The 16,785-nt window shown below is 44.1% G+C and overlaps 1 protein-coding gene across 10 annotated transcripts; it reads left to right on the top strand.

Annotated features, from left to right (window-relative positions):
- The first annotated feature begins 10,329 nt into the window (after positions 1-10,329).
- Positions 10,330-16,579, top strand: LOC107277780 (pentatricopeptide repeat-containing protein At5g62370). 10 transcript variants are annotated; one of them, XM_026020913.2, is made up of 8 exons: positions 10,330-13,486; positions 13,719-13,824; positions 14,049-14,098; positions 14,456-14,785; positions 14,895-15,011; positions 15,129-15,191; positions 16,048-16,175; positions 16,251-16,579. In XM_026020913.2, the coding sequence occupies exon 1, from the start codon at positions 10,493-10,495 to the stop codon at positions 13,280-13,282; it is 2,790 nt and encodes a 929-aa protein (XP_025876698.1). In that variant the 5' UTR covers positions 10,330-10,492; the 3' UTR covers positions 13,283-13,486; positions 13,719-13,824; positions 14,049-14,098; positions 14,456-14,785; positions 14,895-15,011; positions 15,129-15,191; positions 16,048-16,175; positions 16,251-16,579. The 10 variants fall into 10 exon arrangements, with proteins under 10 accessions (XP_025876698.1, XP_025876699.1, XP_066161052.1 ...); XM_026020914.2 differs by having other exon boundaries at positions 13,719-13,868; XM_066304955.1 differs by lacking the exon at positions 13,719-13,824 and having other exon boundaries at positions 14,472-14,785; positions 15,141-15,198.
- The last annotated feature ends 206 nt before the right edge of the window (positions 16,580-16,785 follow it).

The following is a 16,785-nucleotide window of genomic DNA, read 5'->3' as shown; positions in this document are numbered from 1 at the left end:
TCTATTGATCAAAGAGACGCTGTGGGTTGACAACTCATGCAATAGGGGTGTGTTTGGATAATGACAAATGAGGAGTGGGATTAGGATTGGGAAACGAATGAAGGGCTATGATTAAATGTAACAAAGAGAATGAAATGGTTAGGATTTAAAAATGACTTTTGGTGGGTGGGAATCATTTCCCTATCCCAGTAGCCAAACAGGGCCTAGATGCTTGGTGGAGATGCAAGGAATTTTTTTTATTTATAATTTTTTTTATGAAAAGTTTTACAAAAATAATTTTCCATTTTGAAAATTGACGGAAGTGGTCGCCTACCGCCCTCTGGGAGGGCGATTTTTAAAAATCGCCCTCTCAGAGGGCGGCGAAAATGACGTGGCAGACGGCCGTTCGCTCTCGGGCGACGGCCATCAACGAAATTTGCAGGCGGCCCCCTTGCCGCCCTCCGCTAGGGCGATTTTATACTGTGCGGGGGGCCGCCTGCAAATGGGCGGCGGGGGGGGGGGGGGGGGCATGGACTTTTGCAGGCGGCCCCCTTGCCGCCCTCCGCTAGGGCGATTTTGTACTGTGGGGGGGGGCCGCCTGCAAATGGGCGGCGAGGGGGCATGGAATTTTGCCCCTTGCCGCCCTCCGCTAGGGCGATTTTGTACTGTGGGGGGGGGCCGCCTGCAAATGGGCGGCGAGGGGGCATGGAATTTTGCAGGCGGCCCCCTTGCCGCCCTGGGGGAGGGCGATTTTTGCCTCTCCCTCTATAAAGCCCAGTCCCTCCTCTGTGAAATTTCATTATATTCACTAAAAATCCAAAAAAAACGAAAGAGAGAGAGGGGAGGGCAGCAGAAGGGGAGCGGCGAAGCCCTGCTGGTTCGCTCAATTCATCACAAGTATGCTCCCATACATCTTTTGCATTTGTACTAATATGTTATGTTTGAGTATATATGTTGCGTTTTAGTTTTAGTTCCATATATTTTAGCACATCTGTAGCACACAGCACATATGTGTAGATCCAGAGCATAGAATATAATAGTATGAATTGAGACATAGACAGTAGTGTTAATTGTAAGATGTAGTTTAGTTTGATCTGGAGAATGTAACGTAATTTTAGAAATTTAGAGAACAATATTGTAGAGAATGTAACTTAGGGCGTAGTACAGAAATGCGAGGTTAACGCAGTTATTGTTTTCATCAGGCACAATGTCAAGTAAGGTCACATTTCAGATAGTTCACGGTGAAGGAAATATTAGATTTGGTCCAGATGGTGTTGATCTGTCAGATTTTGTAATGACATCTAAGGGCATCGATAGGCCTGCGGAGAGAACATTTCAGTCAATTTATAGTTGGTTGTTGAGAGGATTTAGAATAGACCAAGAAGTATACACAATGTCAGTGTCAGTTGTAGTGAGTCGTGCAACAGAAGGTTATTTTTGGGAACTAATGCCGATGGACAGCACTGATGCTTGGAGACGGTATGTGGAAATGGCTTTTGAACGGTCATGGCCCCTCGTTATATTTGTGTCGGTAGAAGAGAAAGATATAAATGTTTCAATGCAAACCGAAGATGTAGAGGGTCCTATCAATGCAGGGGATGTTGTTGGACCATCGATGCAAAATGAGGAAAATCAACCAAGGGAGGAGCAGGCTATGGGCATGGCGGATGAGGGGGAGAGAGTCGGTATAATTGTTGATGAAATGGAGAGGGAAGATTCGGATAATGAGGAAGTGGACGACGACGCATCATCCGATGAGGAAGGTGATGTAATGGCCACTGATTGGGCAAATGAGGACTTCTCTGGACTTGTTATATCAGAGGGTGATCATGTACCCTGGGAGTATAAGGAGAACGAGGTAATTGAGGGTGCAAGGTATGCTCATAAGGATGAGATGAAGGAGGCGGTGAAGCATTGGGCAGTTTCCTTGCAGAGAGAGTTTAGGGTGGTCAAGTCAACAAATTATGTGTATGAAGTGAGGTGCATGAAGGAAGATTGTCCGTGGCGTGTCCATGCATATAAGGGTAAATGGAATGATTATTGGAAAGTTAGCATTGTGACCGAGCACAAGTGCTACTTACAAGGGGTGGAGAAGTATCACCGAAACATCACTTCAGCTTTTGTGGCAAGTGAGATGTACAGCAGTGTTGTTGGTAACATTGGCTTTGAACCAAAATCAATTATTAGGCACATCGAGAACAAATTCAAGTACACCATAAGCTATGCAAAGGCCTGGAGAGCCAAACAAAAGATCATTGAGATGAGGTATGGCACATTTGAAGCTTCTTATGATAATTTGCCTCGTTTGTTAGCCACCATTGCCCAGAGGAATAATAATACGTACTATGACCTACATACATTTACATCGGTTGATGATCGAACAAAGAGTGTGCTGCAAAGAGCCTTTTTCTCATTGGGTGCTTGCATCAATGCTTTTGTGCATTGTCGACCTGTTCTATGCATAGATGGAACTTTTATGACAGGTAAATACCGAGGTCAGATATTGACAGCAATTGGGTGTGATGGGAACAACCAGGTTCTACCTATGGCTTTTGCATTTGTAGAGAGTGAGAACACTGAAAGCTGGTACTGGTTCCTAGAGAGAGTGCACATTGCAGTGGTGCGTATGAGGCCCAACGTTTGCCTTATACATGATCGTCATGCGGGTATGTTGCGGGCTATTGACTACTTGCAGAACGGTTGGGATGAGAAGGGACTTCCAGCTAAGTGGCCTGATGTTCGGAGTCGGTGGTGCATGCGTCACATGGGTGCAAATTTCTACAAGCAATTCAAGAACAAGCATCTTATGGAGCTCTTTAAGAGGCTCTGTGCACAGAACCAAGAGAAGAAATTTAATGAGTTGTGGGACAAGTTGGATGAGTTGACAACGAAGCAAACAGATGAGCAATCTCGCAGACCACTAGTTGAAGGTGACGAGCCTCCCATACCTCTTGGTGCATTACATGATGACCCACCAACAATGAGAAGGAGGTCAGGGTCGTCCATCAGAAATTTCACTCAGTGGATTGAGAATGAGCCTAAGGAGAAGTGGTCTCTATTGTTCGACACCGATGGATCTCGGTATGGCATAATGACAACCAATTTGGCAGAGGTGTACAACTGGGTAATGCGAGGAGTTCGGGTACTTCCATTGGTTGCTATTGTTGAATTCATCCTTCACGGCACGCAAGCGTACTTTAGGGATCGATACAAGAAAATTGGTCCGTCCATGGCCGATAACAACATAGTGTTTGGCAACGTAGTGACAAAGTACATGGAAGATAAAATCAAAAAGGCACGGAGACATCGAGTTGTTGCTCAAGGCACACAAGTGCATCGGTATGAAATAATGTGTGTTGATAGGAGCAGGCGTGGTATCTATCGCAAGCAAGCCGTGCAGGAATGTGTCTTGAAGGCGGATGGTGGATGTACCTGCAGTTGTATGAAGCCGAAGCTTCATCACCTTCCTTGCTCACACGTTCTTGCTGCTGCCGGTGATTGTGGCATATCTCCCAATGTGTACGTCTCAAATTATTTCAGGAAAGAAGCAATCTTTCATACATGGAGTGAGGAGATATATGGGTTCGGGATCTCAGGATCTTACACAACGCTGAGTGCCCAAGTTTTTTATATTCCAGATCCATCTAAGTTAAGGGTGAAAAAGGGTCGACGCCAAACTAGACGCATCAGAAATGATATGGATGAGTCAGAAGCAGGTGGGAGGACTTTACGCTGCAGCAAGTGTGATCTGCTCGGCCATACTTACAAGAAATGCCCGAAGAATGCAGAAGTTCCAAGCGGCGCAAATGCTAGTCCATCTGGACAGGCAAGTGATGGTAGGCGACCACCTGGTGAAGGAACAACAAGCAGGCGCGCAAGACCAAGGCGTCGTCGCGCAGCAGGCGATTCCATGGTGTAACAATGCTTTCGATTTAGGAAATAAAATGCTGTTGTGATGTAATGAGTGTTCGGACTAAATACTTCTATCGTGTAATTTCAATTCAATGTTGTTGTAATGAGTACCTCCGACTATTGTTGTACTAGTAGTATTGCGAATTATTCGGTGTTGTATCATAATGTTATCGTGATGAGTGTTCGGACTAAACACTTTTGTTTGTTTGTACTCTTGTTTAATATGTGTTAGTAATTCGCTTATGAACATTTATTACTTATGTTGAACTAATTATTTATATGTTTCTGATCAACCTATTTGATGCAGGTATGGCGTACGACACACCGGCGCTGTTGAACCGTGGGATTGACAGGAACCACCGCTCGTTCCTGTCAGCAGTCGAGGGTGCACAGCTCGGCACCTTCCGTCCACGCACGTCGCGCGAGTGGTTGCGTGTCGACCCCCGTCACGTTCCTTGGTACGCGTATGTTCACATTTCAACTCAACTTTGCTTTGTGTTGTACTTATGTTTGAATTTTGCTCTATACAGGTTGCGTGCGGCAGGCCTTCTACCACTTTGTAGGCTTGTTGAGGCGGCGGCGGACGACCGTGACCCAGCGAAGCGGTGGGATGCAGACCGGTCACTCCTTGCCGCTCTTATAGACCGCTGGAGACCTGAGACGCACACGTTCCACCTTCCCTGTGGGGAGATGGCTCCGACACTGCAGGACGTGTCGTACCTGCTCGGGCTACCGCTGGCGGGAGCAGCAGTTGGTCCCGTGGACGGTGTTTTTGGGTGGAAGGAGGATATCACTGCGCGCTTCGAGCAGGTGATGCGCCTTCCACACCTAGGACCGACCACCACCCTTCCTCCGTACTCTACAGTCGGGCCTAGCAAGGCTTGGTTGCTCCAGTTCACTGTAAGTAAATAAGTTGTTATTATCATACGTGCTTATTTGCGACCGAATGAGTGTTTTGTACTAACATTTCATTCTTAATTGTAGGCGGACCTTCTGCACCCTGACGCTGATGATTACTCGGTCCGACGCTCCCTTGAGGCGTACCTGTTGTGGTTGTTCGGGTGGGTGATGTTCACTAGCACCCACGGGCACGCTGTGGACTTCCGGCTGGTCCACTACGCACGGTCCATCGCGGATGCTCAGCCACAGGACGTGCCGCAGTGGAGCTGGGGTTCTGCCGTGCTAGCAGCCACGTACCGTGCCCTCTGTGAGGCGTGCACGAAGACTGACGCGGGAGCGATCATCGCTGGCTGCCCTATGTTGCTTCAGCTTTGGGCAGCCGAGAGGTTTGCCATAGGTCGACCAGTGGTGGACAGCGCACCCTACGGGGTTGGTCGCAGCGCGCAGTGGCCAGAGGACGGTCCCACGATGGGGACTTACTGGTGTCGACGTGGGGTTAGTGCAACTTCGCTGCGTTATAAGTTTATCAGTCGTCTTTTTTTTTCTTCACATAACATGTCTAATTCCGATCATGTTTATTGCAGCGTCGTTACGCTCACGTCCAGGTGAGACGTGGTTACCCGGACTTCGTGTTCGAGTTTGACCGTCTCCAGCCGAGCGACGTCATCTGGGAGCCGTACACAGAAGAGGCCGTCGCTGCGAGAGCACCGCTAGGACTTTCGTCCTTGTGCACACGCGACCAGGCTTACTGGCTCACCATCCTGCCGATGGTGTTCGACATTTTCGTTGAGCCTCACTGCCCGCAGCGTGTGATGAGACAGTTCGGACTTAGGCAGGTGTTTCCGGGCAACGTGCAGCCGACCGTCCTCCCTGCCGACCACTCGTGAGTTCGGATTGTTCATTTCTAAATTTTTATGATAATTACTTCATCGAGCCATATAATTTACCTCTCTTCACAGGTTGACTCGACGGGGACAGCTAGCAGGCGCACTTTGGGCTCCACGTGTACAGCAGTACGTTGACGACTGGGTGTTAGCTACAGAGGAGGTGATCAACGAGCTCTTCCCACACACGGAGGAGAACTACCGTGACTACCTTCGCTGGTACCTTCCTCGCACTCGTGCGCGTGTGACCTTCACTCCAGACGCCCCAGAGCCGCACGTTGCCGCTGTCACGGACGCGTATCCCACGCACCGTGACCGAGACTACTTCGTGGCGGTACGTCCAATTTGTATTACTTCTTACAATTATTTCATTTATCTTGCATAATATAGGACAACTACTGAATTTGTTATTTCCATCTTGCATAGGCTGATGCCGCACGGGATATCAGTGCCGATATCACCGCAGTCCAAGTGAGGTTGAACAGAGGTTTGCACTTGACTGACGTTGAGCAGAGGGTGACCTTCGACCGGATGCAGGAGAAGATGCGTGCGGTCATGCGCGTCTTCTCCTGTCGCAGCGCCGTGGACGTCGTACCTCCAGCTGGTCCGGTACAACCACGGCCTCGCGCGCCTACCGTCGGAGCAGGACCTCGACCTACGGCACCTATTTCGCACGGTACTGCTCAGCCCAGAGGTTTCTTAAGTTTTGTTTCTGTTTTTGTACGAAAACATCACCCCGTCGTAACTTGATGATCCATCCTCGCAGGACCTCGTTTGCCTTCGAGCGCCCCTAGCTTTGGATCAGTGCGACCTACAGCACCGGTTTCGCACGGTACAGTTCAGCCCAGATATTAGTTCATTTTTGTTTCAGCTTTTGCACGATTATGTCACCATGTTTTAACTGCACGTTTCCTCATCGCAGGACCTCGTCTGCCTTCGAGCGCGTTCGCAGGCACGACCGGCGCTTCCACGAGCTCCGCAGGGGCGTTCGCCACCTCTTCGGGCGCGTTCGCCAGCTCTTCCTCTCACGGAGCGTCGATCCCTCGCCCACACGGTACTTTACTTTTTATTAATACTGTTAAATACCTGTACGAAACTGATGGTCCTTGTCCAGCAGGATTTGCAGCCGGGATCTTCGGTACTGGGGCCTCTTCGTCTCACGCCGGTAGGACTGGTCCTACTAGCCAGTTCTACGATGACGACTTGCACGGTGCAGACCACCACGACGTACTAGGCTCCTCTCAGCTTGGAGGAGCTCCAGAGGCGCACACTCAGGAGCAGCCAGAGGTCACACCTGTACAGGCAGGACGGGTTGGCCGTGCCGTACCCCCGGACCGACTCACGTACTCCCACGGGCACATTAGGGCGCAGGGTAGGAGGGACAGGGGTAAGAGGCCTCGTCAGTAGTGTTCTACCTCTTCAGTCCTTATGTGACCGTTTCTTTTGGCTTACAAACTTGTAAAGCAGTACTACTTTTGCTATTACTACTGCAGTACTACTTGTGTTTGTCTCGTCTACATAGTTCTTTTCATTCATATGGTGCTAGAACAACTTATGCTCACGACAACACACTTTCGGCGCTGCACGGTAGTGTCAGATCCAGTAGCGCGCACAGTCCACAACAGCACACATGAAAAGCGGCAGCTCGAGTTATCACTATCAACTTTCGGCGCTGCCTGTTTACATAAAGTGAATCACGCCCACGCGTGATCGTCTTGTCACATCTAATGAATAATGTATCTCATTGAGTTCACATATATTGCAGTGAAAACGACGCTATATAATTGACAATCTGAAGGCAACCTCTTCATATTTTCTTTCCCACTAGCACACAACACACGAAAATGGAAGCCTATTCATTGGTAATACGTAATCTAGATTTGAGATTATGTAGAACATTCTTCACTATAATTTTACATTTTGGCAGCAAACCAAATATGATCAAATGCAATTTTACCTTACCAAATATTTGGTCGTGAAGAAAAATTTGGCACTAACAATCCAAATATGCCCTAAAAATTAATAAAATATTTGTACGGTAACAAAATATTTGTACGGTAACAATCCAAATATGCCCTAAAAAATAATAAAATTGTATTTTACCAGTCTTGGAGATTTTAATCTTGTATAGTTTTCAATATAAAAAGATTTGATAACTATTGATATTTATACAAAAATATAGAGCACAGTATAAAATCGCCCTAGCGGAGGGCGGCAAGGGGGCCGCCTGCAAAATTCCATGCCCCCTCGCCGCCCATTTGCAGGCGGCCCCCCGCACAGTACAAAATCGCCCTCGCGGAGGGCGGCAAGGGGGCCGCCTGCAAAATTCCATGCCCCCCTCGCCGCCCATTTGCAGGCGGCCCCCCGCACAGTACAAAATCGCCCTCGCGGAGGGCGGCAAGGGGGCCGCCTGCAAAATTCCATGCCCCCCTCGCCGCCCATTTGCAGGCGGCCCCCCGCACAGTACAAAATCGCCCTCGCGGAGGGCGGCAAGGGGGCCGCCTGCAAATTTCGTTGACGGCCGTCGCCCGAGAGCGAACGGCCGTCTGCCACGTCATTTTCGCCGCCCTCTGGGAGGGCGATTTTTAAAAATCGCCCTCCCAGAGGGCGGTAGGCGACTACTTCCGTCAATTTTCAAAATGGAAAATTATTTTTGTAAAACTTTTAATAAAAAAAATTAAAAATAAAAAAAATTCGAGATGCAAGTATCCCTACAGACTACAAAAAGCTATATTCATAGGTCTTCTTTGGCACTAGGGTTGAAAGTGATTCGGATAATTTCCGTCCGACCGGACCTTTTTTCGGTTCGGATAGTTTCGGTCGGATATATCCGGAAATTTTCAAATTCGGATAATTTTTTGGATATGAAAATGAATATGATATAGGTGATATCCGTCGGATATTATCCGGTATTTTCCATCGGATATCCGACAACACATAAGGCCCATAAGCCAGCCCAAGCCAAAGAGGAGGCAAATCAGACTTCTTAAAAAAAAGAACTTCAAATTAAATTTTATGATACTAAATGAACTTATATGAAAAAGTTATTAATAACAAAGTTGAAGAACTCATTGAGATCTACCAATTTTATTTTGGTCATTTCTCCATCTGAGTTTGATTGAACTATATAAAATTTGAATTTTAAAATATAAGAAATTCAAATAATTTTTTTGGGTAGTAAATGATTTCAAATGGAAAAATTGTCAAAAAAAAAGTTGTATAACTTATCAAGATCTATAACTTTTATTTTGGTCATTTTTCTATATGACTTTGTTTGAATAGTTTGAATTTGAATTTGAAAATATAACAACTTCAAACAACATTTTCAAATACTAAATGATTTCAACTGAAAAAGTCATCAACAACAAAGTTGTATAACTCATGAAAATCTATAACTTTTATTTTGGTCATTTCTACATCCGACAAAGTGATAGTAACATTGTTCACAAAATTTACATCTCTCATTTGTTTTTATAAACTTTGAAAGATAGATGTAAATTTTATGAACAATGTTACTGTCACTTTATCGGATGAAGAAATTACCAAAATAAAAGTTATATGTCTTGATGAGTTCTACAACTTTTATGTTCATGATTTTTTCAGCTAAATTTATTTACTGCTTCAAAATATCATTTGAAGTTTTGATATTCAAATTTTTAATTGATAAAACAACAGTCACAAAAAGGCCAAAATAATAGCAATAGAAACACAATAACATGATAGAGCATGATTTTAGAAACACAATATCAAAAATCGTTTGTGAGTAGTGAGGAGTTTTTATATTCCGATTAATATTCGTCACAGTATTCGTTTCGCTCCGTATTTGTATTCGATAATATTCGATTCCGTTTTCATATCCGGGTTTCCGATTCCGATTCCGATTTCTATTCCGAAAAAAATTATGAAAACGAATATGATAAAGCTAGTTTCCGACCGTATTCGATCTGTTTTCATCCCTATTTGGCACAGCTTCTTAGACTACATATTTAAGATATTTTTTGCTGGGTATTCCTGGCTCTACAAATCCATAAATTTAGATTTACGATCAACATTTGAATAAATCATTTTATTCATGTTTTAGATAAAACAATAAAATTTTAGACCGCTATAATTTAACATATAAACATATACGATCGGAAATTTGTAGCTCTACTAAACAGGCCTATAGTCATCAAGTGGGTCTCACTTGAACAATGTGTACACAACACAACAACGTTCGTTTTTCAAAAGGTTGTGTTAATGTACACTACAATGTTCTTTTAATGTTCCCACCAGTTAACATATACGAAAATGCACCATTCACAATTTATCGTCATGCTATCAAAGAAACTGCAAATAGTATCATGCATTGTATCTATATTGTTTGTTTAGAAACACAGCACAAATGTGGACGCTCACGAAACGTGCACACTAATCCCTTCGAACTATGTCCATATTATTATCATAGCTAGGAGAGCATCATCATGGCTAATCTTTATAATAAAATGAAGACATACACATTCTCTATAATTAATAAATAATAAAAAACCATATGTTAGTATCCCATTTTAAGTAATTATAGTATTCTACTCTGCTCTACTATCTACAAGACTACAATAGCGTCATAAAAAATGATTTCATTCCAAATAAGAGAAGAGGAGAGTAATAATCAAGTGACCGTTGGATGGTAATCAACGGTGGATATCGCTCGCTCGTCAAATCCTTCCTCTCCTCCCCGAATTCCCCGGCGGCGGCGGCGGCGGCGCCACCCTCGGCTGCCCCCGCCCGCCGCGCTCGATGCCGGCGACGACTCCGTCTCCTGCTCCCATTAATTCTCCATGTGCTCCCGCGTGGCGGCGGCCTCCACCTCCCACGCCTCGCACTGCGCCGACCTCCTCACCCGCCTGCTCCGCCGCGGCCGCCTCCGGGAGGCGCGCGCCGTCGCCTCCCGCCTCGCCCTCGCCGACGCCCCCGACCCCGCCGTCTCCGACGCGCTCGTCGCCTGCCACTCCCGCCTCGGTGACATCTCCTCCGCGCTCTCCCACTTCCACCGCCTCGTCCAGTCGGGCGCCGCCCCCTCGCCCGCCTCCACCGCCGCGCTCCTCCGCGCCATGTGCTCCGCCTCCATGTCCACAGAGGCCATGGACGTTCTCGTGCTCTCGATGGGCAACCCCTCGCCGTTGCCCGTCTCGGACTTCGCCCTCCTCATCCCGGGCCTGTGCTCCGAGGGGGCCGTCGACAAGGCCCGCTTCCTGTTCGACGCAATGCTTCGCTCCGGGCTCACACCCCCCGTCCGCGTCTACAGGTCGCTTGCCTTCGCATACTGCAAGGCCAGGCGCTCCCTCGATGCCAGCGACATGTGCCAGCTGATGCTCATCAAAGGGATGTATCTCGATAGGGAGCTCAGCACGGCGCTCATCCGGGTGTTTTGCCGGGAGGGGCGGCTGGAGCCTGCGCTGGATGTGTTCCGTAGGATGAAGGGGGATGAGCATGTTCAGTTGGATGCGTACGCTTACACGACGATGATATGGGGATTGTTTGAGCATGGGCGTGTCGATCATGGCCTCCAGATGTACCATGAGATGATTGACAGGGGCATTCAGCCTGACGCAGCAACCTACAATGTGATGATCAGGTGGTATTGTAAGAGCAAGTGGGTTGGTGCTGCCATGGATATCTACAAGGTGATGATAAGGACGGGTGTTGCACCTGACTTGAGGTGCTACACTATTCTGATGGCATCGCTCTGCAAGGATGGGAAGTTGGGTGAGGCCGAGAATCTGTTTGATAAGATGCTGGAGAGTGGCCTTTTCCCTGACCATGTTATGTTTATTTCGATAGCGAGGTTCTTCCCCAAAGGCTGGGTGGTTTTATTTGTGCGGAAAGCATTGAAGGCTGTTGCCAAGTTGGATTGTGGCGCCAAGCTGCTGGAGCTTTCTTCGCTTGCCGGTGGGTGCTCGAACATGAGTTTACAGAAGGAGGCTGACCATCTTCTCGATGAAATAGTGACAAGCAATGTGCTCCCTGTTAATATCGTTCTCAATTTGATGATAATTGCCATGTGCTCGGAGGGGAGGCTAGATGTGTCCTACTATCTACTGGGGAAGCTGGTGGCTTATGGCTGTGAGCCCTCTGTCTTAACATACAATATCGTGATAAAATGCCTGTGTGAGCAAAATCGTATGGATGATGCTAGGGCACTCATTACTATTATGCAGAGCAGGGGTGTCAGACCTGATATGTCCACAAATTCAATCATGGTAACAGCATACTGTAAGATTGGTGAAATAGAAAGTGCACTTCATCTGTTTGGTGAAATGGCCAAGGATGGGATAGAGCCTTCTATTGCAGTATATGATTCTATTATAGTGTGCTTGTGTAGAATGAGGCGCCTTAAAGAAGCGGAGGCTACACTCCGCCAAATGATTCGAGAAGGATTAGCACCAGATGAGATTATTTACACATCACTTATTAATGGATATTCCTTGACGAGGCAAACAAGGAATGTGTGCCGTATTTTCGATGAAATGCTAAAGAGAGGTTTGCAACCTGGTCCCCATGCTTATGGTTCACTTATAAATGGCCTGGTAAAGGGAAACAAAATCAGAAAGGCTCTTGGTTATTTGGAAAGGATGCTGGAGGAGGGCATCGCACCACAAACAGTCATCTATACAATGCTTATAAATCAGTTTTTTAGGAAAGGAGATGTAAGATTAGGTTTAGATCTTGTTGTTTTGATGATGAAAACCAATGTTGCACCTGATCTCATCACCTATGGTGCTTTAGTCACTGGCATTTGCCGAAATATAGCTCGCCGAGGCATGAGACCGTCTCTGGCTAAAAAACTGAAGGAAGCAAGGTATATGTTATTTAGAATGCTGCCTCAAATCATTGATACAAGAAATGGAAAACAGAAGGACAATCAGATATGTACAGAGGAAATGATTCAGGTTGCTCAGGGTATAATTCAGGATCTTGAAGAAAATGGTATGGTGCCTGATTTACATATTTACAATGGGATGATTAATGGCCTTTGTAGAGCCAATAAGATGGATGATGCTTACAGCCTCTTATCTGTGATGGACCAAACTGGTATTCTTCCCAATCATGTGACGTATACTATACTCATGAATAATCAAATAAGATTAGGAGACATCAACCATGCTATCCAACTATTTAACTCATTGAACAGTGACGGATGTGTCTTTGATAAGATAACATACAACACTTTTATTAAGGGGCTTTCTCTTGCTGGACGAATGAAAGAAGCACTTTCGTTTTTATTGATGATGCACAAAAGAGGCTTTGTTCCTAGTAAGGCTTCCTATGACAAACTAATGGAGCTTCTTCTTGCTGAAAATGCAATTGATATTGTCCTACAGTTATTTGAAGATATGCTTTTCCAGGGTTATACTCCACGATATGCCAACTACACTTCTTTGCTATTGGTACTTGCAAAAGATGGACGATGGAGTGAGGCTGACAGGATTTTTACAATGATGCTGAAGAAAAGGAAGTATCTTGATAAAAAAACAAAGAAATGTTTAGAGGAGCTATGCTATAAACAGGGGGAACTTGATTTGGCTTTTGAAATGGAGGGTAGCGTGCCTCTATATGCAGTAGGATAATGGATGTATGCTACAGAAGGCATCAAATGCCAAAGTGATTACCAAAGCTACTTGGAGTTCTTCAAGGTTTCAGGAAGGCGAGAAGCCTGAGCTAGGTATTGGAGGAAAGCTGTGAGCAGATGCTAACAAAATGGCACTATGCAGCCATGCAGGATGTTTATAAATTGGTGGGAGATCACAAAGACAGAACTCAGGATGCTTCAGGTAACATTTATTTAGGGTCGAGCACATCTGCTCTGATCCATTATATAGAGTCAGCATTAACTCTCCACTGCTCCAGCCTGCCCTGTTCTATGTACTTAAGTATTAGTTTATGGACTATATCATTCTGTATATTTAGCAGTTAATCACTAAGCAAAAAACAAAAAGTCTGTAAGACATGTCCTAAGTATGCGTGTGATGCTGTATTTCTCATAGTTGTTTTCTGTACATCCAGCACCTTGGGGCACATTGCAATGCAAGCTTGAGTTTCTTGTTAAAACTGAAGTGAAGACAGAGTTCTCATCCAAAAACTCTGTGTCGTGAATCATGCGTTCATGAGTGTAGGATTTCCTTGCATTATTTGCTTACGATGTTTGATTTATGAGTAATATTCTAATTTCCTTTTATATTTATTGTCTATACATTTGTTAACTGAATCTTTTCTTCCATTTATCATATCATTCTGTTAAGTTGTACATGCAGCAGTGAGTAATGTTTTTTTTTTAGGAAACTCCAACCTCACAGTACTTGGTATCTAACTGGTCTTTTGGTTCACTTGCTACAGGACAAAGGGAATATGTGGCACTGCATGCGTTCTGCCATCTCATTGTTCAGGTAATGCATGTTTATATTTTTCTTTCTTGGTAAATATCTTTTCCAGCTGTTTGAATAAAAATCTTTCTGTTGGATGTAAAATGCTATTTCTGTATACAAACCTTTTAAATATTCTAAACTTTAGGGATAGTTCACCACTTGTGCTTTGTTCTTAAGGCTGTTCAAGTTTGCTCAAAGTCGAACTCTGTGTTTCTTCTTTTATGTCAGATATTGTGGCAATTGTAATTTTCACTTATATTTTTTCTTGGGCTCATGCATGCCTTATACATGATTGATAAATCTTTGTTGTTTCTGTTTTCATTCTGAAGCGCCAAAACAACTGTATATATTCTTAACTGCAAATTTCATACTCTGCAGTTTTTTACCTGAACAGAGGCAGAACTTCAATTTGTTTCTGGAAGCTTTGAATCTGTTGAGTACATTAGAACGTTTGAGCCCTTGCTATTTTGAGGAATGCTGAGCTCACCTATATAATTCCTATGAGAATAGTCATGAATCTGTATCAAGGGATGTGCATGTCACGCTGTCGGTGAAAACAGTGGATGAGAAAGGCCCGGGGGTCTTCCGGCTAGCACCACAAGGTTTGGGCTAGTTGACCTGGGTTCGAGCCTCACCCCTCTTAATAAATTTCAATATGAGAGCCCATCCTCTCATATCCATCGTGAAAGCAGTGGATGCATGAAATAGGTACGTTATGGTTTCCACCTTGTTTTGTTGATGGCATTTTCTGTGGAGCAACTATACAAACATGTCTTTGCAATGAAATCACCTAATAATATTTTGCCAATGATTTCAGGATGTTATGATGTTGTTGTTCTACTAAAGCATGAATATAAATGTACTTTCAGAAAAGGTGAAGTTGAGTCATTGTGGTACTGTGAAGCATGAATATCATTTCCTTGACCTGGTTCAGGTAGCTATGCTGGGTTCTTCTCATTTGTTAAAGCCTGAAGATCCTTTTGTCTAAAATGAAATTATTTTGATAACTGTGCTTATTTATCTATTCTTTGTTTTCAACTTCTCAATCAAGTATATCTAATAGGCAGAATGTTGGTTCAAACAAAGAAGCTGAGTCATTGTGGATGGCTTGTTGGTACAGTGTACTACACTTTTTGCTAATCTTTCCATTCATTGCAAATGCATTTGTTATTATTCTTTAGAATTATATTGTTTGGATGTTCATATATCTGATGTCTTCTGATTAGGACAGGCTTGTTCAATTCTGGTAGGCATGGTATTATTAGAGCTTGCACTACCCAATAAGCGTTGCTTGGCTAAAGTCTTAGCAAGCACAGTCACAGTTTGTTTTTCAGGAAGAGCAGATGGCATTGCTATTTTTCTTAAAACAGGATTTAAAGCAACATGTTCTGAGTTATAGACAACCACTAAACTGAAACCTAGGAGCACAGAAAAGACTTCTAGTTGGAATATGAATTAAAAAAAAACGAGTTAATGTTCAGATATTTGTTGTGCAGCCAGCAGCATTTGTCCCAGTTTTCTACCAACTGCAGTGTCAAGCATGAGCCCTGCCCTTTACCACAACTTGCATCACAAACTTTTATGTTGAAATGTTCTCTGGTTGCATTTCTTCCTAAATTCCAAATGTAAGGATAAGTTGCAAAACTTGAGTTTTGCTCTTCATTTGTGAGCCCCACACTTAGAGTTGCATTGAACAGTTGGACACGTGTAAAACATGCTCGGATTCACATGACCCAATTAGCCTGTTGCGTGAATTTAGCTAAATCCAAAGTAAAAACAGGCAGACTCATCTTGAAAGACCTGTTATGAGTCATATACTCATGATTGTATATAATTTCCTTGTATATCTTTGCTAACTTTGCTTGATATACGAATAATATTACAATGCCTTTTCCATTGTATACAACATTTGCTAACTTAATAATTTACTTCCATTTGTCTTATAAATTATGTTTGTGTTGTATGTGCAGCTGTTGGACCAATATTTTGAAGAAACTCCATCCTCAGATTACTTGGTAGTCTGATTAGTGTTGGTTCCCTTGCAACAACACAAAGGGAATATGTTGCCTTGCATGCCTTCTGCTGTCGCAATGTTCAGGTAATTCATTTTATATATTTTGATTTCTTGGTTCATATTCTTTTCCAGTTGTTTTAATGAAAATCTTTCCGTCAGATGCAAAATGCTATTGTACAGTCATGTCTTGATCACTTCCCCAAGTATGAAAAGCAGCCACCTGTTATGCCTGATTGTTTCACTCCAAATTTTGCTGATCATCTGCATCGTACTTTCGATGGGCCTCAGCTATCAGCAATTCATTGGTCTGCAATGCATTTATAAATGTGGGAAAAACGTAAGGTCCCCCGTCAAGGAAAAACGCATACAATGTGGGAAAAATGTAAATGTTATCCTTATATAATCAAGTAGATAATCCATGGCAACAATCCGCTCAATAATTTGTTTCAAACTGAGCATAGTGGTATAAAGTACTATTTCATTTATCATTTCTAATGTTTTTAACCCTATTAAATCTTGTAAAATTCATAACTAATTCATACGACCTCAAAATGTGAACGTTCAAGTTGGAGAATCCATATAGGGGAAAAAAATGTCAAGACCTATCTCTTCATGACTTGTTATGTAGTGTTCAGTTGTTTTTTCACATTACCTTCTGTGACGTTCTACTTTCGTAAAAAGGATGTGAAAATTG

This window comes from Oryza sativa, chromosome 10, assembly GCF_034140825.1.
Source record: "Oryza sativa Japonica Group chromosome 10, ASM3414082v1".
NCBI classification, from domain to species: Eukaryota; Viridiplantae; Streptophyta; class Magnoliopsida; order Poales; family Poaceae; genus Oryza; species Oryza sativa.
The sequence above is the reverse complement of the archived record's forward strand: the minus strand, read 5'-3'. Positions and strand labels throughout refer to the sequence as shown.

Bases quoted from the DNA above. Each gene is read 5' to 3' on its own strand.
- LOC107277780 (XM_066304956.1), top strand. From the start codon at position 10,493: ATGTGCTCCCGCGTGGCGGCGGCCTCCACCTCCCACGCCTCGCACTGC.